The sequence below is a fragment of the Coffea eugenioides genome, chromosome 2, assembly GCF_003713205.1.
Source record: "Coffea eugenioides isolate CCC68of chromosome 2, Ceug_1.0, whole genome shotgun sequence".
NCBI classification, from domain to species: domain Eukaryota; kingdom Viridiplantae; phylum Streptophyta; class Magnoliopsida; order Gentianales; family Rubiaceae; genus Coffea; species Coffea eugenioides.
In genome coordinates this window covers 71,372,597-71,396,810 of record NC_040036.1, presented here as the reverse complement: position 1 = coordinate 71,396,810, position 24,214 = coordinate 71,372,597, and the positions used below count along the sequence as shown (strand labels likewise).

General features: G+C 35.3%; 2 protein-coding genes across 8 annotated transcripts; one reads left to right on the top strand and one right to left on the bottom strand.

The window, feature by feature from the left end:
• Positions 1-426: 426 nt before the first annotated feature.
• Positions 427-5,842, top strand: LOC113764108 (cyclin-L1-1). Of its 7 annotated transcripts, none has more exons than XR_003467481.1 (10): positions 427-603; positions 980-1,167; positions 1,408-1,489; positions 1,613-1,753; positions 1,901-2,067; positions 4,120-4,390; positions 4,532-4,952; positions 5,058-5,093; positions 5,180-5,298; positions 5,587-5,842. XR_003467481.1 is itself a non-coding variant. In XM_027308170.1 (9 exons), the coding sequence occupies exons 2-9, from the start codon at positions 1,016-1,018 to the stop codon at positions 5,236-5,238; spliced, it is 1,329 nt and encodes a 442-aa protein (XP_027163971.1). In that variant the 5' UTR covers positions 427-606; positions 896-1,015; the 3' UTR covers positions 5,239-5,523. The 7 variants fall into 7 exon arrangements, 1 of the variants encoding a protein (XP_027163971.1); XR_003467483.1 differs by having other exon boundaries at positions 977-1,167; XR_003467479.1 differs by having other exon boundaries at positions 896-1,167.
• Positions 5,843-6,760: 918 nt separating this feature from the next.
• LOC113763332 (protein BONZAI 3-like) lies at positions 6,761-19,218 on the bottom strand. The gene is made up of 16 exons (XM_027307101.1): positions 18,990-19,218; positions 15,740-15,787; positions 14,895-15,043; positions 14,769-14,817; positions 14,188-14,244; positions 13,089-13,265; positions 12,868-13,002; positions 11,873-11,934; positions 11,607-11,706; positions 11,337-11,451; positions 11,139-11,215; positions 10,614-10,751; positions 9,330-9,494; positions 9,126-9,239; positions 8,926-9,022; positions 6,761-7,150 (listed from the first exon to the last, which is right to left on the bottom strand). Exons 1-16 carry the CDS (start codon positions 19,179-19,181, stop codon positions 7,011-7,013), a joined length of 1,815 nt encoding a protein of 604 aa, XP_027162902.1. The 5' UTR covers positions 19,182-19,218; the 3' UTR covers positions 6,761-7,010.
• Positions 19,219-24,214: the final 4,996 nt, after the last annotated feature.

The following is a 24,214-nucleotide window of genomic DNA, read 5'->3' as shown; positions in this document are numbered from 1 at the left end:
TATATAGAAAGGTTTGCACTCTTTGTTCTCTACCTCTATATTCTTACTCTTTTGCTATATTAGTTAATTTTGTTTTGCAAATAATCTATTAATACACAATCAATTGCTTACCTACCTTTCTACATATTCTTCCTTTGGCAATTTTCTTTTCAAATAGTCACAAAATATCTTATCAATTTAAAAATTCATGTTCAAATGGCCTAGATCAATATGAACTCTACTAATACAAGAAAGAATTCTCCACAAAATGCACTACTAAGTGGATATCTAGCTTTCTTTTCCCCTCTCAAAGTCAAAACTACACATCACACATGTAGTTATGTTGACATTAAAAAAAAAAAAATATTAGAGTAGTAGTCGCACATATTAATCCTTTTTTATCCCTTACACGGGTCGGGTTGGTATGCCTAATAGTTGGATGTAGTTTGTGGCCCGTCTGAAACAAGAAGAAAACGGTTTCAACGTCCGATGCCTCCAAAATTTCTAAATCCCTCGCCGGCACCAGAGACCCCTCTTCTCCAAGTGTCCCATCCGACGTCGTTCTTCTCTTATTAACGTGGCCACCGGTTCCACTCCTCCGCGGCCGTTCCAGTTTGCTTACTAGTAGTAAGTTTCATCTCTTCATATCCTTTTTTTTTTTTTTTAATTTTTTAAAATTTTCTTTTCAGTTATCAAGGATATGCTTAATTTAATGAATTTGTTGAATTATTACTTTTTGATTATTTTTTTAGAGTTATCGCTTAATTAAGTAGGAAGTTGGGTATGCTTAATTTAGTTAATTTGTTGAATTATTGCATTTTGATTAACTTTTTGGAGTAGTGTAGGATTGCCAATTTAGTAGGGGTAGGACCAGAAGTCGATTTCATGGTTGATATATACAAGTACTTTTGTGTAGGGGTCGATGGAAATGTTGGTTCTTTACTAGAGAGAATAGTTTATGATTGAAATATGAAGCATTCAATTGGGTTCGCTGCAGCAGGTTGTTAAGGGTTTTTCCTGAAGGTGTTGATCAGCCATGATTTACACAGCCATCGACACATTTTACTTAACTGATGAGCAACTAGAAAATTCGCCTTCTAGGAAGGATGGGATCGATATAGCTACTGAAACTACATTACGAATCTATGGTTGTGATCTCATCCAGGAGAGCGGGATTTTGCTCAGATTGTATCCTTTCTTTGCCTCTTTTTTTTTTTTTATCTTTTTTCTTTCAGTTTTAATTTCATTTTAATGCTATGCTACTTTTATTTGGTTCTGTTCAAATATGAGATTGTGGATGGTAAACTACTATGGATCTCCTAGATATAGTTTTTGGAAAATTCTTGGTTCTGATAAAGTTTTTTTTTTTTTGAGGTTCTTTCTTGTTGCTTTTGGATTTTTGGTTTTCCTTCATTTGGTTGTTTCCAGACCTCAGGCTGTCATGGCAACTGGCCAAGTTTTATTCCACCGGTTTTATTGTAAAAAAACATTTGCTCGTTTCAACGTGAAGGTATTTTTCCATCTTCTTATCCCATCCAACTTCGGTTCTTCATATTTTACTTTCTTAAGTTTATCTAGATGGGCAGCAATGTTTGTTTATGATAATACAATGGCTTTATTTGTGAATTGTCAGAGGGTTGCTGCGAGCTGCGTCTGGCTTGCTTCAAAGCTTGAGGAAAGCCCTAGGAAAGCGAGACAAGTCCTCGTTGTTTTTCATCGTATGGAATGTAGAAGGGAGAACCTGCCAATTGAGCATCTGGATACGTCTTTGAAGGTTAGGACACTTTTTGACTTATTAGTTCTTTTACACGGTGATTGTGAATTTGACTCATCTTTAAGGATATTGGTGATGTCCATTAAACAAAGTTCCCTTTCTTATTCATACTTTCTTGGGTCTCTTTTTTTCTTTTATGGAGGACAGAAATATGTGGAGTTGAAGGCAGATTTGGTTAGAACAGAAAGACATCTTTTGAAGGAGATGGGCTTCATCTGCCACGTGGAGCATCCACACAAATTCATATCGAATTACCTACGGGTGCTTGAAACACCTGAACTGAGTCAAGAAGCTTGGAATCTGGCAAATGATAGGTAAAGATCAACCTGAAATTAATTCCTGTTGCTAAGTGGTATTACTTTGTAAGGACAATCTACTTCGTAATTCAAGACAAGTCTAACCAATGTTGAAAAAAAGGGTTACCTAATGCACTGATATGCTGTGTTGTTGGTTGAATTTGAAAGTGGAGACTTACATAATTTAGTGTAGCAAAATGGCAAAATTTGGCAGCTCATTAGCCCATTTGCATCCCTTAACAACGATTTTGATACCAACTAGATGCTTTTTTCCAATATCTTGGATGTCTCTGAATTCTGAGAAACATTCAGCTCTGCCATTTTGTGTGTGTGTGTGTGTGTGTTGCCACGTGGTCGTCTGAATTTTAACTGAACTATAGTCTTAGGAGGTGTGCAATTTTTCTGATCTTGCAAGCTTCATGAACTTAAACAATGCGGAAGTGTTTCAATGTGTATAGTATTCATTCTCTAAACCTGAAAGTGTCAATAGAAATAATAGCAAAAAAGAATTATCTCTAATCTCAGAAAAGCATTAAGCTATAGCTTCACATTGAACATAAGGGGGGTCTTCATATTTGGAAACATGTTTGATCTTTATCAATGGAGCTAAACATCAAGCTTTTTGCACGTATGTCTTTTGTGATTTCATTCTTAGATGCAGGGAATTTGAAAGAGTGATTCCAAGACTAGAGCTTGAATTTTTCAGCTTTCGAAAAACAACATTTTCCTCTTGATGAACAGATTCTTTGCACGGTACATTTTATTGAGAAAGGAAGTGATTAAGTTGATGTCTTCCCTTGTACAGTTGAGTTGTTGCTAAAGTATGGTAGTTTTGGTCTCCAGTATGCTTGTTCATGTGACCTTGATGTCAAGCACTTGGATTTTCTTTGTGTTTCTCACTTGGCCAGTAAATCTGCAATTAAGAAATTCATGTGTCAAGTAAAACTTTAGTTCTTAAAGATTAAGATTGACATTTAATTAATGAATTTTCATTTGTTTCTGCTTGTAGATCTGGGATGCAGCACATGGGATAGATGATGTAGATTTTGTAAAATAAACAAAGGATGAACTAATCAATGGGGGGAGGGGGGGGGGGTTTGAAATTTGGAAGCACAAATAGGGTTTGAGTAATTTTGGAATTTCTCCGCAGGAATTATTATATGTTGTTTTTCGCTAGGGCCGCCATCTAGCTGTAGAAGCTTTTGGATAATATAATGTAGAAAGCTTAAGTACTTACCACAGCATAAGGAGAAAAAAGACTAGAACGGCGCTCAAAAGATGTGTCAGTGACAGAAGTAGAAGGGTAAGTTAAATGACCTACTGATGGGATATCACTTAAAGGTAATACCAAAAGACCAGTTCAGGAATTAGGTGCTTCAACATCTTTTAAAACAGCCTCTATTGCAGGCAGATCTCAAACCGTCTCCTCCTGCAGATTTATTAAAATATTACAGAGATGTCTGATTTAAGGTGACATGAGTTTCTCATTCATCTCATTATTAGTTATGGGGTTTTATCAGTCATTAAGTTGGACTTTGTCAAACATTATATCTGATATTTGGTCTTGGATACAGGCTTGAAACCTGAGCTTTATCTTGGACCTTGGACGTGGTCTAGGACTTTGAGAGACTTAGGACATATTTGGTCTTGGCATACATAACTTGGGTTGTTAAAACTTGGGATAGGTATCAAGCTTTAAGATAAGACAGATTTGACCCAAATAACTGCAATATTTCCAAGTCCTACCTTCAAGTGTGCTAGCAAGGATTCAGAAATTTTCACTAAGGAATATAAATTCAATGGTATTCAGAAGTTTATATCAATTGCCTTGATGACATTTGCCATTTTCTAGCAACACTTTTAGCTATTGCATTTCCTTATGAAAATTTAAAAGCTTGATGTCTTGGTTGAATAGTGAATATTGAATTTATCTCAGTATTCTATTTACTTTCTAAAGAACTAGAAGTTGGGTTCACTTGCTTTGTATGGGATATGGGATATGACTTCATGGTTTTCTGTGCATCTCTCTCTTCTGATAGTTTCCTGCATTGCTTATGCATCTTCGAGCAGCTTGCGAACTACTTTGTGTGTGAGATTCAAAAGTGAAGTCGTGGCTTGTGGAGTTGTTTATGCAGCAGCTCGTAGGTTTCAGGTACCCCTACCTGAGAATCCTCCTTGGTGGAAGGCATTTGATGCAGACAAATCTGGGATAGATGAGGTTTGCAGAGTACTTGCCCACTTGTATAGCCTTCCCAAGGCACAGTACATTCCTGTATGCAAGGATGGAGGGTCGTTTACAACATCTAACAAATCATGGGATTTATCGCCTCAGCCACCAAGGGTTAGTTTTCTCTGTTTTGCTATGCTTAGGCATGCATGTTTTGTGTTTTTAAATTTTAGTTTTTACTGTGGTTCAATCAGTCAAATGTGTATCGTGTAGCATTATAAATGTATGAATTGATTTATTCTTTGTTAAATGCAGGAAGGATCCTTGAGTGTCCCACCTGCAAATGATAATAATACCAGCCCCAGGGGGACATCTACTGGAGCCAATCAAGAATCAGGCAAGGATGCACAATCCAAAGGTGCTTCAGACAAATTAAATGACTCGAAGAAAAGTGATGGGGAATCTAGAAGCTTGCCTACCGATGGAGAGTCAAGAGAAGAACCTCTTTCAAAATCAATGTCCGAGCATAAAACAGAGGCAAGTGAGGAAAGGGACAAGAATGAAAGGGACAGGGATCGCAGCAAGGAGAAGGAGAGAGTGAAATCCCGGGACCGTGATAGGGGAAGGGAATCTGATCGGGAACGAGAACGGGAACGGGAAAGAGAAAGGGAAAGACAGGACAGTGAGAGAGACAGGGATAAAATTAAGGACAGGAGTCATCGCTCAAGGGACAAAGGTAAGTATCTTTTAGTATATTTGCAGATTTGCAATCTCTTTGCCACTTTTCTGTCTTAGTGAAAATGAATGACTCGTCATTTGATATTTTCCCCTCGCACTTCAGGGCATGGGGAGAAATCGAAACATCACTCTTCTCGAGGTAAGTAAATCAGTTATCTGATGATTTTTCTTGGGCAAACTGTTGCTATAGTAGACCTTTTTTGAGTTGCATTTCATCTGTTGTAGATCGCGAGTACCACAGTTCTTATTCATCGAGGGAGAAGGATCGCCGCAGGCATCATTGATAGGATTATGCTGCATTGTGATGCGAGCTGCATTTCTGTTACTGAATTCTGCAGTATCAGGTTTGTTGATGCCTGAACGGGCAAAAAGAATGTAAAGAGCTCACTTTTCTGGCATAGGGAAACTTAAAATGGTCACCGTAATCTGTCGGTTTGTCATGAAGAGAGGTGGGGGTAAAATGTCTCACAATGAACAATTTCAGATTACAAGTTCAGAATTTGTCTTGTTTGGACTAGAGATTTAAGATATTACTGCAAACTATAGTAAATGTGATCTGATTTACCTGAGCCGCATATTTGAGAATATTGCCGTCACCCATATTGATCCGCAAATGCTTTTCTTTGTTACAGAGAAATCCACGCGGAAAATGTGAAAATTCAATTCCTTAATCGACCGCATATCAACATCATATTGCCAGGACAGTGTGTATTCTTTTTGGCACCAGGAGGTGCAGTTTAGGACTCTGCAGGTCCAAGCAAATACCAAAAAGAAAAGGCAAAAAGTATTTTTTCCCTTTCCGTTCATTGTTAGAATCGATTGGGCTCAATTTTATTGGAAACTTGTTTTACAAATATCATTGGACAAAACCCCCTACTTCATACTTAACATTGTTTTCCAGACATTTATGTTTTCGAAGAATTGATTAGCAGCAGTAAAAGACATCAACTATGGTACTTTGGTCAGCAAATCGTATAGCATTTCTACCATCTAAGGTGGAATGAATCTGCAAAACATCGACTCTCTATCGAGTTGTTTCGTGTTCCAGATTCAACCAACGAGTAAGCTAAATGTTCAGAAGTAATTAACTTGCGAATTTGTGGTAGTCTCTATCTCTAAACCATCAGTTACTTCCTCCAATTAATTTGCAGTGCAGAAGTTCCGAAACGCCAGAAAGAAGATGCCTGAAAAGTTTGGTAATGTCATCCAATTAGGTCTTTTGGATCTTACTTTCCATGATCATTTTGCTATCATCCTTGCATTAACAACTCGATCGGAGAAGAATCTGAGAACATCTTCTATAAGTCTTATTTCTAAGGGAAAACATTGCATAATTTTAATTAACTTGGAAAGATTAGTTCATGCTGCAAACAGAACAAAAAAAAACACACACACACACACACACACAGAAATTAAATTTCCTACCCTCTTACATCATCCCAACCCCTAGAAACGCAGAAAATATTGATGTAATGTTCATCTACTGTTATCGTTTGTTCAAGTGTCTCTGTGATCCTTTAAAATGGTAGAACAGATAGCATGGCAGACATCAATAATCCAGCGAAGTTCACGCTAAAAAAGCTCTCTCTTCTGATCTTTTTGGGATAATACCTGTGTCCTAAAATTTAAGTGAATGAAAACAGATAGGTACCTAGACCACAGCATATCAGGAATCAGGTTCTGGCGAAGACACCATGCTGGATAATGATCTAGCGCCAGGGCTCAACTTGCAAACCCCTTTCCCAGCAGTATTTTAAGTTCTTTACTAGATATATTCACGTCTCAAACCAATAAATAATGTAGAAAGGTTTATGCTATAAGACATTGCACTTGCTTGTAAACAAATTTAGATGGGGACAGACATCCATACTCTACTACCTACTCATATGTACTTGAGGAAGACCAACAGAATCAAAGAATTGACATATTTCTGCCACCGAAAAAAACATCTATTTTTGCTCTGCTCTTTCTCCCTAGATATTTACATTCTGAAATTTCTGTTAGATTAAAATCCTAGAAGATTACATGTTAAGCAACTTTTGAGCATTTTAATAGTTCAAACCCCATAAAGGGTTCCCCGGCCTGAAGCATGAACCATATCAGGAAAGTGAGGTTTGATATCCCTGCTACGCATGTAACTCAGGAACTGTCCAGGTAGTTCTTCCAGGAGAGCCTGAACAACTGATATCTCTCCACCTACACAAAGTTAGCCAAATATCAGGTCATACATTAGGTAGAGGAAAGCAAGTGAAGGGGGAAAAACACAAGGAAAGATTGACAAGCAAAGAGATTTTAAATTGTGCTGAAGCTGCCAACAACTTAAAACTAACTTCTTAAAGCAGAATTTAATCAGAGACCTATGCAGCTCTATAAAAGCATTGCATTTGTCATTTTAAACAACATGCACTCCACCAATCCATCTCCAAGATCTTCAACACAATTTATATTAACGTTGGTTGTAATTCTCATTAACACTTGGCAACTTAACTCCCAAAAATCCATTCATGACACGAGACAATCTTGCTGGAAGTTGATTATTTCTACAGCCTGTCTTCCACTTAATATATAACTTCATAAATAGAAATTTAAATAGCTTCATGGTTAATGATGACAATCAATGCAATGCCAACTGTGAACCAGTCAGAGGTCCAGGAAGAGTAAATAAGAGAAGAATCTTCAAAAACAGGCTCCAGCTTCAGAGAGGGTTCCTTGAAGATGTTCAAGAACTTGAAGAGGGCAGTGGAACTAATCGAGGGGATTGGATTTTACAACAAACCTTCAAGGCACCTATAACTATTGTCGCGACCATAGTTTACACTCCTGATCACATTGTGTTTAGTAAGTATTTGAGGCAATAATTGCAATTAGGTATTTAGTCCAACTTCTTAATTATTGGTCAAGAGTCTACTAGTAACTTTGAATAAATCTGTGATCATATATTACACGGTAGTCGTTAACATTTCAAAGGTTAGAATTACTTCTGCAGACAATGAGAATGGAGAATTAGAATAGTTTCACTGTAAGTACTAGACACAGTACGAAAATGATTAATTTGTGAAATCATTCAAGTTCTCCAAGTACCAAAAATATTGTGCCTCTTTCAATATCCTTTATTCCTCTTAGTGTACATATACTTTTCAGTCAGTCTTCAGGCATCAGAACCCATATTCAATCTTAACTCATCTTGCATGCAATCCATTTATCAAGCCAAAACCAGAACTTCAGACTACTTCAGACTAAGGACCAAGTATATCCTCAAGATGGTCATAACATTCCCTTGCTACCATGCATCTCGTTTCTTAATAAGTTCTCAGTGTCTTAAGTAAAGCACTTATAAACCATACCACTTCAATTAGCTTAAACAACTTGAGCATGATCCAACTACAAAAGTCTCCACCAAATCCAACTACAAAATTCTCCACCAAGTTCAAGATTTTTAGTGCCTTTTGAATCCACCAACTACAAACTGAAAGCGAGTAAAAGATAAACTAGTTTCTAACCATAAGCTTTCTCGACAATCTGGAGACTTGGATCAACAGTTCACAGTCCATTGATAGGCTGTCACAAACACCCCAACACCCCCCCGGGCCCCACCCCAAAAAAAAAATGAAGCAAAAAACACAGTAACTGAAGAAAGGAACCATGCAGAGTAAAAAGTTCAACATTCAATGAAATGAAATCCACGAGCTAATTAACAACAGCCAAGTGACTAGATGCCTATAAGAGCTTGGCCAGTTCTAACAGGCAATAACAAGTTATCTTGTAATAGGGTAGTTCCATCGCAATTGTCCTATGTCAACTAAATTGTTAATATAAAAGCTAGAAATTCGAGGTGTTGAATCCCTACCAAAAGATGCAAAATAACCACTAAAATTACCGCCAGAAGAAGAATAGGTATATTTACATAACAAGTGGTCTTTCTATTAGAAAAGAACCATATCCTAATATAAAGCAAGTGAACAAGCACTTACGGTGTACTTCACGCATAGGAACAAACTGAACTATGTCACGGGTAGCTACCCTTCCAGTTGAACTCTCTAATCGGTGTCCATCATCAGCATCAAGGACCTGCCAAATGAAATGATTTTTTTTTTTCACATGCAAACTCGTTACATGGACCTAGTCAAATTCCAGCTAAAAAAGTTAAAAAATTATTACAGTAAGAATGTACCTCCATTTGCGTAAAATCTGCTCCGCCAACTCCAACAATAAGGATGGAAAGTGGCAGGTCAGATGCCCTGACCAAAGCGTCTTTAGTTTCTTGGATGTCACTTACGACTCCATCCTACAAGAAAGCAAAATTTGCCAGATTTCAGGAGCAAAGCATGAAACTATGCTGCAAAGACAGTAAACGTCAACTATTTATTTTGCATACCGTTATAATTAGCAAGATGAAATACTTGTTCTGGTTGACAGAGAGGGAGCCACCAGCAATTTCTGCAGCCTTGTTAATAACTGGACCAAACAATGTGGGCCCAGAAAGGGTGACATTATACAGCGTACTTGAATAACCAGCCATAATGCCTTCTATACCAGTAACCTACAATAAAGAATACCAATCAAATGAAACCACTGCCACAGAATTCAAAATTTAATTAACAAAAAATTCATATTTTAATATTAATAGATGGACAAAACATATGCAAAGTTGGCATAAATATAGTCAATTTCAATGGCATCTCCTTGACTTCTCAATTGGTCAAGTGGTATACCCAACAATACAACGACAAGGATTAAGTGCAATAGGGGATCTCATTTAATTCTGATACTCTTAAATAAGCGGGAGAAAAATCCTCAAGCTACTACAATTTTACTCTGCTGGTGTCCCTGTTTGAATCAAACATTTTTTTCAATCTAATCAACGTTCCGGCTAACGTGCAATGGAGAAATTGATGTGAGAGAGAAGTGAATTTCGTTACCCAAATTAGAATGGCAAAACATCATAACATGGGAGAATTTTTAAACTAATATTTAATTCCCTCGGCTGCTTTCATAACTTATTTGATTAATTTGGCAAAAGAATTTATATTACTTCTTGCTTGAGCTTATTTGTCCTGGCATAGGTGGATATGCTGAAGAAGCGACTAATAATACCAATATTCTAGACCCTGAAATTTATAACATTTAAAGTTCCAGGGTTATGACTTCCCCAAAATATCAACACTGTGTGAGCAAATTGCGCTGACAAAAGATATTGACATTTTAATAATAGACATTATCTCTCATCCATCTTTTGATAGTCAAAAAGAAATAAACCATGAATATGCTCATCAGTAATCATTGTTAAGGAGTTTTAGATATGTACTAATGTCTGTAACCCATTCCTAAGGCCTGTATCACTGGTCTTAGCCAAAATGTGTGTCTACAAAAAGTGATTGCGGGTCATGGGACCATCATCAAATAGAACATCAGGAATACAATCACAGTTATCTGTCTCTCTAGTAACTTGAAAGTGAATTGTACCATCTAAGATCACATAATTGTGAGGGCCTTTTGAAATTAAATAATCAAACGCTAGCATAAAATAATTTTCTGTTGCTTATCAGCCAATCCAAGATAAAGATAACTGAATGCAGGAAGCACTGCAAATGGAATCAAGTGATATGGATAACGCACAAGATGTTTTCAGATAAATAGTAACTATAAAAGAGATTGTTACCACAGAATCAGTAGGGATTCCGTTCAAGTTGAAACAATGGGACACTGAACCACCAATTGTTCTTGCACCAAAACCCCAAGCTGGAAAGCGTCTATCAGAGTCGTAAAACTGTATAACTTCCCCAACCTCCATTATAGCCTGTAATGATTTTCAGTTAATAATTCAACTATAAGCTTTTAACATCTGAAGTACAAGAAAAAGAGGATTGCATTTCATAAAATTTTCAGCTACTTCCAGATAAGTCATAAATGCAGACACAGGAAACTGAAACACGTGCACACAACTAAGGGCATTATGTTAGCTTTGTGAACTGATCCAATTAATTTCCTGGCAACAATATAATAAGTTTTAGAAAATTATGGCCAATATATACGTCCAATTTATGTCATCATCCATCTACTTAATACAAGTGAAGTTTTTAAGTATATGGTTAATTTAGAAAATTTCAGATATTCTAAAAAGCACAACAGAAGAGATGACCGGTAATGTATAAGGAAGTTAAGAGAGAGGTAAGACCAGCTTTACCTGCTGGTAAGCATTCAGGCGCCCTGAAGGATCAATATAATGCAAGGAGTCTGAATTGTGAGGATTTCCATTTGAAGCTGAATAAAAAGGAAGTTAAAAGAGGAACAGTAGACTTAAATAGAAATATGTGGAGATTGACCAAATAAGAAAGATATAACCAAATTGTTAAAGGCCTAAAAAGGGTTTAAGATTACTTACCAGTAAAGTCAACTGCAACCATGAAATTAAGCTCAAACCCACTCGAAATGTAATCAAGGAAACTGTATAGTTGCTTCTCAACATACCCATCCACAAACAGCTGACCTTCAGTAATCTACAAATAGGTAATGCAAGAAGATTGGATATAAAAAACATGCATGAGATGATGGATGACAGAGACATACACACAAGACAAAGGTCATATCCATTGGCTAATGGAAACAGATCCATAAAGCACCGATAACTCATGCATAGAGGAGATAATTAAACCTTTTCAACTCGCCGCAAATGAGATGGAGGTAAAACAAGATTTACACCAGATCTAGTTTTGTGAAGGTGTTCCAGCTCTGCCACTGTTTTTTGCAGTTTCCTGTTAAGATTTGAAGTTATGTCAATAGTTATGACTCAAGAGGAACAGGTGGAAGGAGGAAAAATGAACATTGAACATTAAGCAGAACCATTGAGGATAAAATAATGGAACATTAGAAATCATAAAATAGAGTACCAAAAAAGTGGAATGAGAAAAGTGAAATTACCCAATGAGGACATGATTGCCACTGCTGTTGAAATCAAAACACTCAATGATCAACGGGTTATCCTGCAATGCAGATCTTTATTAATATATATAGAGTGCATGCAAATGTTAAATATGGGGGTTATCCGTGCTGTAACTTCATTTGTTCCTGTGTCTATGACTTCTCCAATCTAGCCTGGGTCCATTTTCTCCGATTCTAGCTTCATATATCTTCCTAATTTATCATTCTTGTAACCTCCTCCCTGATTTTTCTTTCCCTCTATTTAATCTCAAGTTTGTTTTGCTGGAAAACATTTCCCAGGAAATATTTTCCCTTTATTTGGGTATTAGGCTGCATGATATGTCAGGAAATTTTTCCAGAAAGAAAAAGGTTTTACCCAATCAGATAAAAACAATTACATAAAGCTTTCACTGAAGAAGTTTCCAGACCAACACTAATTCCTCTTCCGAAACAAAAAGCTTACCTTCTAAGTGGCTCTTCCTCTTTAATTATTCATCCTCTCTCAAACACACTAATTCATCGCTTCCTTTTCCTCTCTCATCTCTAACACACATTTACTTATTCCTCTTCCTCTCTCTTCTTACATATAGGTGGAGACAAAGAAATCCATCTATGGCTTCATGGATTTGAGGGAGGGAACTCCAGTAAGGCATTGAATTTGCTTGGATCAATTGGTGGCATCTTGTTGGGTACATATCTTATTCAATACTTCTTAGAATCATTCCTGGGCCTTCTATGATTATGAATGCATACAAAAATAATTTCGATTGTCTTTTGGGTGGTAGTGGTTAAAAGGTGGTGGTAATAGTACTGGCATATCACTAGTTGTGACTTGTGAAGAAATTATTATCAAAAAGTCAACCACACATTATAAAATATTGGAAAAACCAAATATTGTCAAGAAAATGATTTCAGCAATCATATTTTCTAGGGGAAAACATTCTATAGGCAAACAAACGGACCCTTGATTCGGCAAACAGCAAGCAGGAAACTACCTTGCTCATGTATTGTTGCATGGTTAGACACAGCGGTTTCCAGACTGGATTCAAGTTGTTGTTTATGACTTGTGTCTTGCAAATTGGAATGGAACCCCCACTCTCAGCAATCCTAGAGATTCTAAGAAAAGGATCCTGAAAACAGCAAAATAAGATTGAGGTAAAAATAAAGTTGAAATAGCTTCAAAGTTCATCACAATTGATATTTACAAAATCCATACACTTTTAGAAAACAGATCTTTGTTATCAAGATGATAACAACGAAAAGTCATCTCCACAGCATTCCTTGAAGCTACAGTTTCTTCTGCTTGGACAGTAAGAGTACCCAAGTTTTTCAAGCCATGACCATCTCGATTGTGAAGATTCAAGGTCAAAGTTCTGTTTCTTTTAGTAACAATCTGAAACCACAAAAACTCAACATTATAGACTGTATCGTTAATGAAAAGGATGAAGCAATCCAATTTCATAGCGTCCATTATCAGAAAAAGACAATGCCATCTCCATTTCAAGTTCGCTAATATATGAAGCATTGGGGCAACAATAAAAAGACTTCATATCATATAAAATCAAGAAAATAATCCAATCTACTATCTGGAACCATAAAAACCCAACATTATAGACTGTATCAACAACGAAAAGGATGAAACAATCCAATTTCATAATGTCTCTTATCAGAAAAAGTCAATGCCATCTCCATTTCAAGTTCGCTAATACATGGCGCATTGGAGCAACAGTTAAAAACTTCATAATGCATTAAAGCAAGAAAATAATCCAATCTACTATCTTCAGACTTTTTGTATATATTTGAGGATACTTCAATCTTCATCTCTTTTGTTTCCAATACTTTTTATGCTAGCTAATTCCCTATAATCTTAACTTATGGCTAACATTCCAAAAATGGAGGTCTCTAATAGGACTAATCAGAAAATATATTGAGAATGGAGATTTAAAGGAGAATTTACCAACTATATAGATTACCAATCCTTAAACTTGGAACCGAACAGTTTAGAATAAGACTATGGATGGCAAAAAATTCAAGTAGAAACTGAGCATAAAACTCAAAATCAGCATCAAGTCTACGAGGATTTCTAACAGTTATCACTTATAGTGTGCACACGGGCCGCTCCACCCATTCCCCGGCACCCACCTTAATGTTGCATTGGAGAAGGGTAAAGACTGCATCATTCCCAAGCACAACAGTAAAAGACACTTATTTCCAGGTACTAACACAATTCACCAACCCAAAATAGACTACCACATTAACTATGTCTGCAGCAACACTAATGTGTTACAGTTGTCAACAAAATGCAAGTAACCCACCTCAGAGAGAACACAACTAGCTTCACCAAGAAAATCTTGATCCTTCAAGTTCAAGTTCTGCAAGTTTGCAACGACAAAGATTTGCATAAGCTTCCATACAGATCTGAAGCTTAAAAGCTCCAAAATTTCATGAACCAAATCGAATGCTATCTCAATCTAAAGAAGCATCATTCAAACACATTCAATCCTTAAGCTTGATGTACAGCATTGAACACTACTTATTGATTGCATGAAAAGTTGAACTATTCTGTTCTTTACTAGTGATCAAACAGTATCAGTGATTCAGAAAAATCCCACATTTTTTCAGTATGGTGAAAATCTCACAGTAAGTGGAGTATTGGAACTGCATAATTTCTTCAAAATCATTAGCTTTACCAATCTTTTAGGGGTAGCTGTACAATCCAAAAACTAACTCAACAATTAACAAATAAAAATCAAGGATCAATGACTACAACTAAAGACATTTATTGAGCACAAAATATCATCTCTGTGTATTGCAAATATGGCAAATGACGAGTCCCAACCCAAAAACAAAATTGTAGAAGAACTGCATCAAGAGCAGATAGTACAGCATAGCATACCTTCACAGGTAAATTGTGGTATTGCGAATCAATGTCATAAACATGTAAGCTGCAAGGGGTGACAAAAGATAGTCAAGATGCTATGAGCACAAAAGGAAGCAAATAAGAGGTTGTACAAAAGCTTACATCAATGGCTGAACAATCTCAAATTGATAATTGACACTGATTTTTTGAATCCAAGCAGGTTCCAGATTATTCATAATCACTTCTGTTCGACCAAGTTCTTCAAGGGTTCCATTCCTTTTCTTTGCATAAACCACAGCCATTGGATCGCTCTGTTGCCAGGTAGAAAACAACATTCACTTGTAAGATCCTTAAGTTTGCAAGACCAAGATTTTGATAGCCAACTAATCAAGATTACAGTACTAGAGCACCAGCTAAGATGCCAATAAGGTCTGAATGCTGACTGCAAATACTGACTTATCGGTGATGGAGCAGAAAGAAATGAAGGTCTTGAAAACACAAAGATCATGAAACTAACTCGAGAAAATGGTAATGTTGCAACTCTAAAATCCCAAAGTTTGAAATTCCTAAATCCAGACTCTTTCCCTATTTTACAAAACTTCCACATGACAAGAAGTAGAGCGGGTTTCAGTAACTTCCGAGGAAAACTATTTACATAGCCAGAGAAGTACTTGATAAGAAAACTTCCCAAACTCTTTTATCTTCAACAGTCAGTCTCAAATTTTAAACCCAGGAAAGCCAAAGCAATAAATGGACTTACATAGAAATCCATAAAACATGAGACCAAATTTTAACATATAACCAGACTAATTACTTGTTACTCTACAGTTTAGGTGGGTATACAAATAATGGCCTCTTGATTATTTAGACCCAGAGGAAAATTGATGACCAACGAAATACATATACATATATGTACATGTACACCATGCAAACAGTCAAACACATGTACACAGAGAGAGAGAGAGAGAGAGAGATTTACATGGCCAAACTCAATATGATGTACGAACCTTTGAGATAATATCACGATCACGCAACTTTGAAGCTGACAAACATAACTGCAGGTGACAAACTCTCATTTAAACCAGAGTCTACGTGATGGACAACAAAATCAAATAGGATCCTTCTATAAACAAAACTTAAATACAAACAAGAATGATATTTATATGGAGAGAGAACTGGTTCAGATACGTTTGCGTATAAATCTATACAAAAATCAACTTCCAACTGTTGTATTTTTCCTATTGTCAGCAGACGCATTCCAAATTCAGAAAAATACATTGATCATCTGAATTTGTTGTATTTTCAACAGTCTAAAAATTGTAGTCACCTTTCAAACCCATGCATTATAAACCCCTATAATTTTTTCATGAGTCCATTGCTTAACTACCAAGTACTAGTAACTGCAATACTTTTCCAGATTATATAAAAGGTAGATGTCCTGTCTTTTCTGAAGGAAAGCTACTTTTAATGTTGAACCATGCTAGAAAAAGGATGAGTTTTCAGAAGCAAGCATATTTTATGATAATAATGCTGGAAGAAACCGCATCGTACGATAGATGGTCATCAACGTTGCATGATTTATGGCCCCACAACATAAGGACCACCATCAGTTCTATGGCCATTTTCTAAGGAATATTAGTTTTTATGGCAATAGCATGTCTCTTCAGAAAAAATAAGGTTTCCACTGCAAGACATATATTTCTACATACCGAAACCAGTGCAAACAAGAATATATTTTTGGTAAGCATTCTTTTTCTACTGTCAGCAAGACAGACATTGGCCCAACTGGAAATCCAGTATGAGATAACTTTCTGCAACTGCTTAATAAGGGGAAAATTAACTAAATTGACCCATTATTTCAAAAATCCAATATTCATCTCCAGCAAAAACCTCCGGCGTCGCATGGTTCACAGGAATGGAAAAAGGAACAAGACCCTGGATAAGTTTCACCAAACGTTATGGGAAAGATAAGTGATGCGAAAGATAAGTCCCATTCCATTTTCTAGTTACTTGTAAAACTTTTTGTCAATCTAGAGTGACTTGACTTTTACCCTTTTTCAAGAAGTACTAGAAATTTCATAACTAAATAATTTAAAGTATGCAACATATATAGCAAGATCTAAATATCACTTTACATATCAAATTCAATGCAAAACCTATTTCCAACAAAATATTCAGAATTAGTCGGTATCAACGATGTTAAGGCAGCAGTTTTTCAATGATTACCACATGTACAAATAGCACATTGTGTATTAATAATTTGCAAAATTACCATTTTTATGGATTCGAATTGCTTTAACCAATCGGGAATCAGATTTATAATGTTTCCTCGCCAGATATATGCTAGTTCTTATAGATTAAGACACTTTTCAATCGTTGGACAACTTCAAAGTCAAAATAATCACCATCTTTTCAAGACTAAACAATCCACTCCTTTTAGGTGAATAACCTAACTTTAGATCAAAATACATTATTGATCAATTCCAGGCCAATCCACAGTGCCAGACAAGGCCTTAGAACAATGCCTAAGTATGCCATATAAGTCAACAGCAGAACATGGGCCACATTTAGCTGAGAAGTGGATGCCCGCCATGGTACACTTGACAAATTTTCTAATCACCATAAAAACTCAAGAATCACTACCACTTTGTCTCCCTTTGTTTCATTTTACGGAAGGAAGAGAAACATATTTGGTTGCGTTTAACGAAGCAATGACAATAATTACTATCAGTCCATACTCAACTAAATTATGAAATACTGTAAGGTGACTTATTGTGATACTTCAACTGTCGACAAGTAAGTTGCTGGTGGTAATATGCATGTCAAAACAAGATGTCAATATCAATTGAACCATCAGCAGGTAAACTTATCACATGAAAGTGTCCAATATAGCCCAATATATGATTAACCCTTCATGTATCCCACCATAGGGTAATATCCTTAACTCTAAAGGATAAACAGGGAACAGTTTCCTACATTCTCATGTACTCTAGATGATAATCCAACAGATTCCATCCCATTCCATTTTTGCATATTTATAAAGGCAATACTGTAATTTTTTGAAACATGATAAAAGATCATAAATCAGATTTACTACCAGAATTCACTGTCGGGTTGCACAAATATGAAGAAGATACTGCTGACAAAATACATAACTAAGAAAACAACTTAGCATGATATGGAATACACCATATTCTTCTGTTGTCCTTATGTATGGCTGAACAGCAGTATAAAATCAACAATTATGATCTTAATCCACTTTTTTGCTTTGTTTTCAGCACAATTTATAAAGTAGTTGAAGACTTAAGTTTACCCTTGATTTTTCAGCACACAAGAACAAAAGAAACTCCTGTTCTGGTGGCCTTTCTTCAAGACAATTAAGGAACAAGTTAATATACCAAAATATTTTACAATTTGTCACCAGAATCAAACAAAAGGTAAACTCTTCCAATAAACCCCAAGTTAAACTTCTAAGGATTTGATGAGGATGGAGTGAGTAATCAACTTATAGCACTACAATTCAGTTGGAGCAATCACAAGGCATCCTCCTACTAGCCCACAATAATGGAATTAAATTAGGGCAGCAAACGTTTTTTACTATGCCCTTTGATGGAGGCCATTGTTTATTTTCCACAGATAGATTAACTTAATCACATTAGTCTATTGCACACAAAATTTTTCACTTTCAACAAGTTAAAAAAGTTAAAAGTAAAACTCTCATGACTATCATATCTCTCTCTCTCAAATTTGTATCATGATTTTCTAGCTCACTAATAATCGACTTATCATCCTCTGTCTTACTTTCCATCTCAAATATCAGTGAGATCTTAGTAGTTTTTTCTTTCACATTAGTCTATTGAATGCGAGAATCTTCACTTTTGACAAGTGCTTACTTGTATCTCCAAAATCATACTCATTCCTGAAACCCCTTTTTTTTTTAATCTTTTTTCTCATCTTGAATCCTTGAAATTAAAGTGTACCTTGCATACTAGTCAGCATAATTCAAAATTCTTGAAAAGAATTCTAAAACAAAGTATGCATACCATAAAGAAAAACTCAAATATTAGAAACAAATGAAAACAAAAAATAAAAGACCAATATATACATACTGTAGACAATTTGAAAAGTCAGACAGCGTAAACAATTCGTGTAAGTACAACGTTTAACAGAGACAATTCAATTCTGAACAGGGGCTTAGTTTATTGCTCCTATGTTGACCACTTTTTTTTTTTTTAAGATTAATTGTACTAGACAGACCTCGAGTTGCGTGCTAAGGGCTTGGACACCTTTAGTCTGGAAGAAAAATTCCACAGCATCATTGAGCCCAGAGGCGGCGGGCCCGGCGGCGCTTCCAGCACCACGAACGCCCTGGGCCCCTGGGTGGCCCACAATTCCGCCTCCTCCGACAGCTTGTTGCCCTCCTTTCACATCAGAAAAGCATCCCCCCATTGCTTCTCTCCTTGTCTAACAAACTAACAGCCAAACAATTTCCCAGTAACTCTCTTCCTTTCGCTCTCCCTCCCTTCCTCCCTTCACTCCCATCAAGGAATCAGAAATCATCACGATCGTCTGAGATATATATAGAGCACGACCGCATTATCCAGTCAGTTGTTTTAGCCCTCGCGCGTTAATTGAGTGAATTTCCGGGCAATTTCCCCTTTTTTGAAACATTTGCAATTGCGTTTTCAAATATTTAAACTAATTATACTTAAGGCGGTGACTCGTGACCAATTCTGTATTTCCACGCATTCTCTCGACCCTAGAAGGAAATCATTTCGGTTGGCGTTTGCGAAATCTTGAAGAACAAGTTTGGCCACTTCCCACCAGACGCAGATTTAATTAACTAATTTATTCATGCGGGTTTTGAACACCCACAGTATGTTGAAGTTGCCAAGTGTACGTCAATGTTTTCTTTTCTTTTTTTTTCTTTCCTTCTATGCACTTAAGCACTATGAAATTTCATAATTTATCCGTTGGATATTGACTATATGTATCATAGATAATATGACGATCAACTTCTATTCATCGAATATTAGCTATATATATTATAGGTAATATGATCACAAACTTCTATTAATTGTCACGATTCATGAGTTATGACTTTCACAAAATTGTCGGTTCTGATTCAAACTCTAATTTTTTTTAAGAACCTAAATGAGAACATTTAACCAAAGTTTTAGTGATAGTTTCGGTTCTCTACATTTAATTATTATTCTGATTCAATAAGAGGTTGGTCCAATTCTAGTTCGATTTCGATTCGAACCTGAACTGTGTCAACGCGGAAAACGAAAGAACCCATTTTCCTCATTCTCAATAGTATGTCATGTTGATTTTTAATTTTGTGGGTGGAACTTATCCATGTTGAGCAAATAGCATTCTAGCATTCATGTTATGGTAGTAGTTATGCATTAGAAGATTTTGAATTTAGTGGGGGAACCATATCTACTTTGACCTGGACTAACTTGTTAAAGCTTTTCTTCATATTTATTAACCCCGTTCTAACTAGGGAGTTTAACCGGTTAATAACACCATAAATTAGCTACGCAGTCAGGCTAGGTTAGTAGTTGGACGGAATAAAAAAGTAACTTGTTGAATGACCTATCGGTTCAGTCGATAAAATCTTAAAAATGGGTCAATCCAACTACCATTTTTAACCCAATTCTGTAATTATAAATATATTTTTGGTATTTGGATATATATATTTTATTGTATTATTTAGCCATCGATTCAACTGATGAATCCACGACTGGACTACTACCTTGTTAAATAATTGGCCTTGCCAGGTTGATGTCCGAGCTGAATTTAACACCTATATATTTCTTGACATTTACTCGTTATTTTTTACTAGTACGGTAATACCCTCTTCTATCTTCACAAAATTTGAGTTCCAGTCTAGGATTCAACTTCTAAGCCCTATTGCAAAGTTAGGATCTCAAAATTTTTAGCTTTATAGGAGCTCTTTTAAGTTTTTTTTTTCTTTTTTATGTACTCTTTTAGGTTTCTTAATACTAGGTAAAAACGAAAAAGGGTGATGATTTTTTTTTCTTTGACAACAAATCATGCAAGAATGGTGCGATATGGTAAAAGTTTTGTATTATGTGGTAAACGAAAGTTAATTAGGATACAATTTTGCATTAGCACTTATTTAATCGAACGGGGTTTGAGGTTAGACAAATAGGTTCTGAATCGGAATATTCACTGCCTCAGTTCATTTATGACTTTTTAGGGTAGAAAACAAATTTAATTATACCAACAACTTAATCTTGGACCTCAATCGATTTAGGGTTTTTTTTTTTTTTTTTTTTACCTAAGGGGAAGAAAACTACTTAATCGTGAACCTGAAGTTAAAAAGTTAACTATTAACCTAACCAATTAAGCAAAAATATATACAAAAATTTGACTTTAGTTGGCAGTTATTGTCTCATTGGAAGTTTTATTAGGTTAAAAAAAATGGGGGTATGTGTATGTGTTTGTGTGTGTTGGTTGTTGTGGGAGTTATGTGAGAGTGGGAAGTTTAATAGATAAGATGTGAGTAGATAATAGTGAATATTGGAAGGATATATTTAAAAAAGTAAATAATGACACTTCTTTTTAACACCAAACCTACTCAAACTTTATACATAGAGATATTCATGTGGGTTCGGATGTTTTTTATCCCAACGCATGAGAGAGTTACCAAGTGTGTCAATTTTTCCCCCCTATTATACACATAAAGCACTACGAAATTTCGTGGTTTATTTCTGGAATACTGGCTAAATATAAGGTAGTTAATGTGACGACCAACATCTATTGAGTGTCATGACTCATGAATTGTCCTTAACAGGCTATTGTTTATCCTCGCGCACTTTTCTTAACCATTTATTGTAATTTAATACGGTTAAAGTACAGTAAAATCTCTATAAATTAATAATCTTGGACTATATATACAAACTCTATTAATTTAAGGAGGTATTAATTAATCGATAAATTAATTATTAATTTATTGAATATACTTACAATTCAAAAAATACTCATTTAATCAACTAATGTTCTATTATTAAAAGGGGTCTAAAAATCTAAGAAATATAAACCAATCCATATCTACTTGATTTACAAGTACAATTTAATTTTATTAATATCTTCAATGTACGTATGTAACTAATATCATTTTTCTATTATCAAGAGGAGGAATACTAAATGATAGATGCCCACTTCCATTTTATTAAATGCACACAATGAATCATATTAACAATATTATGCATATAAATGACAAGGAACTCTTTTTATAATAAATAAACATAAAGTTCTCTCTTTTGTCTCACTGTTAAACGTTAAACGATGGCTTTCCATCTAAAAGGCATTCACAAATTAATAGTAGACTCATATTTTAGGAAAATATGATGTGTAATTTTAGTGAATTATTAATTTATACTATGATTGGCACCAAATAGTTATTTAAGGTTTTCAAAAAATATTATTATCTTATTATTTTATCCAACTCATATAATTAACTTGTTAGCCCAAGTCAGGACTGAGAAAAATTATTATTTGATAGAGTTTATCAATTTATGGAGGCTTCACTGTACTTGCTTATTCTCTTTGCATGTGCCTAAACTTTAGGTACGTCCACCCCTAATGAAAGGCCCTGCATGCATGTGGTTTTCATTCGTCGAAATTTCCCTATTGCGTTGTCGTATAATTAAGTGGTCATTGTCTCTCGTGACTCCCATGTTGGAAGCCATTTTTTGCTTTCACGAACCTTATTATAATTAGTACTACCATTATTTTGTAAAAGCTTGCTTTTAGCTTTATTAATTAATCTTAAAAAACTTTTATGCTCGTCTACTCATTTCAACTTTTTAGGGGGGCTAATAATGGTGGAGTTTACTTCCGTAAAGCAAGTCCACATTGGATCCGTGGCACATCGTTAATCATGTCAAATGCTTTTAGATACAGATACACTGCAATCGTGCAAAAGGGTTTGCCAGTAAATGACCAAAATCAAATATAGCAGACAAAATACGCTATGGGCATTGGAATTCCAAAGTTTGATAGTGACAGAGAAGTCTGTCTGAAGGGTGGATTTTTGAAAAGTTGAAACACAGAAATGACTCTTTAGACGTATTGGATGCTTTTGCAATCATACGAACGTCATCAGGTTGACATCAGCAATTATTTTTCATATGATCTCATATTCTCATAAAATGTTTGATAGGAGAAGGACAGGGTATCTATCATTTGCTATGGTAATTTCTTTTGATACAAGTCAACAATCAATTACAAAAGATTCCATTTCTTTAAAGACAATATAAGTCTGGTCGTTGTATTGTATTGTACCAAAAAACACAAGACAAGAGTTTGATCATTATTTATGGTTACCTTTGCAAGATAAAGCCATTGATGATTATAAAAGTTTGGTCACATGAATGAAACCTGCCCAATTGCGTGTACATAAAGCAACATGACATATATTTTGAGTGGAAAAGACTATCAGAAAATTCAGACAAGTTGTGCTTCAAACAAGAACTGGTATCGAAAGAATTGCAATAGAAATTTCGCTCGAGTTGTTGTTTATTTGCTTCAATTATAAAGCTAAATTTATTATTAAGATAATATGCTATTATTAATATATGAATATCTTGTCACCGAAATCCTTAATATCTTGTAATTATAAGTCCATTACTTGGGTTATATATTTCGTGTGGTGATATTATTGTCTGAGTAGAAAATTTCTTGCCAAAGTAATGATTTTTGACACAATATTAACATTAGATTAAATCTCATATACACTAACAGTATATATACTATTACGGTTGGATATACGACACATATGTAAAATTTGAGTTTCACATTCAAATTCGAATTATGCATTATGTATCTAATGGTGAAAATATATACAAAAATTTGCAACCATCATTTGCTATTTGCACTAACAAAAATTTGCAACTAGTCATTTGGAAAAATATTTAAATGTAGAAATGTAATAACTGTGATTATGTGTATTTCAGTTAAATATAATTTAGATGTACGAACGAGTGGTCACTGAGTATTTGTTAGAAATTTTTTTTTTCTTATTGTTTATTTGCACCCAAAAATTGGATATAAAATATGCCATCAATTTGTTAATTAGCTCCATCTTCTTTTTTTTTTTTTTTTTTTTTTTTTTGGTTGCCTGCCACGGTATCCAGGGCTTTGCCCTGACTAATCCGTTGGTCCATCTTCTTGTTATTAAGAATGTGTATCTAATAAGACTTAGAGGTGCTTTGCCAGGTTAGTACTGGCCTCTTCTCGAGCTTCTAAAAGTCATCCTTTTCCAGCTTAGCAATTTTCTTTTGCATATATTCGTCCCCCATGTACTCATATTTGTGTCACATTCATCAAACCCTACCAAATATTAAACAGTTGGTATTTACGAGAAGACCCCATTATCCACGTTACATTTACAAGTCAAGTACCGTGTTCTGCTTCTACTTTTCTTCCTTTCCCATTCATATTGTACTCCA

Coding starts and splice junctions, on each gene's coding strand:
- LOC113763332 (XM_027307101.1), bottom strand. CDS start 19,181: ATGGGGGGATGCTTTTCTGATGTGAAAGGAGGGCAACAAGCTGTCGGA. Junction 14,245..14,768: donor ACCACAATTTACCTGTGAAG/GTATGCTATGCT, acceptor GCAAACTTGCAG/AACTTGAACTTGAAGGATCA. Junction 10,752..11,138: donor GCCTGAATGCTTACCAGCAG/GTAAAGCTGGTC, acceptor AAATCATTACAG/GCTATAATGGAGGTTGGGGA.
- LOC113764108 (XM_027308170.1), top strand. CDS start 1,016: ATGATTTACACAGCCATCGACACATTTTACTTAACTGATGAGCAACTA. Junction 2,068..4,119: donor TGGAATCTGGCAAATGATAG/GTAAAGATCAAC, acceptor ATCTTCGAGCAG/CTTGCGAACTACTTTGTGTG. Junction 4,953..5,057: donor TCATCGCTCAAGGGACAAAG/GTAAGTATCTTT, acceptor CTCGCACTTCAG/GGCATGGGGAGAAATCGAAA.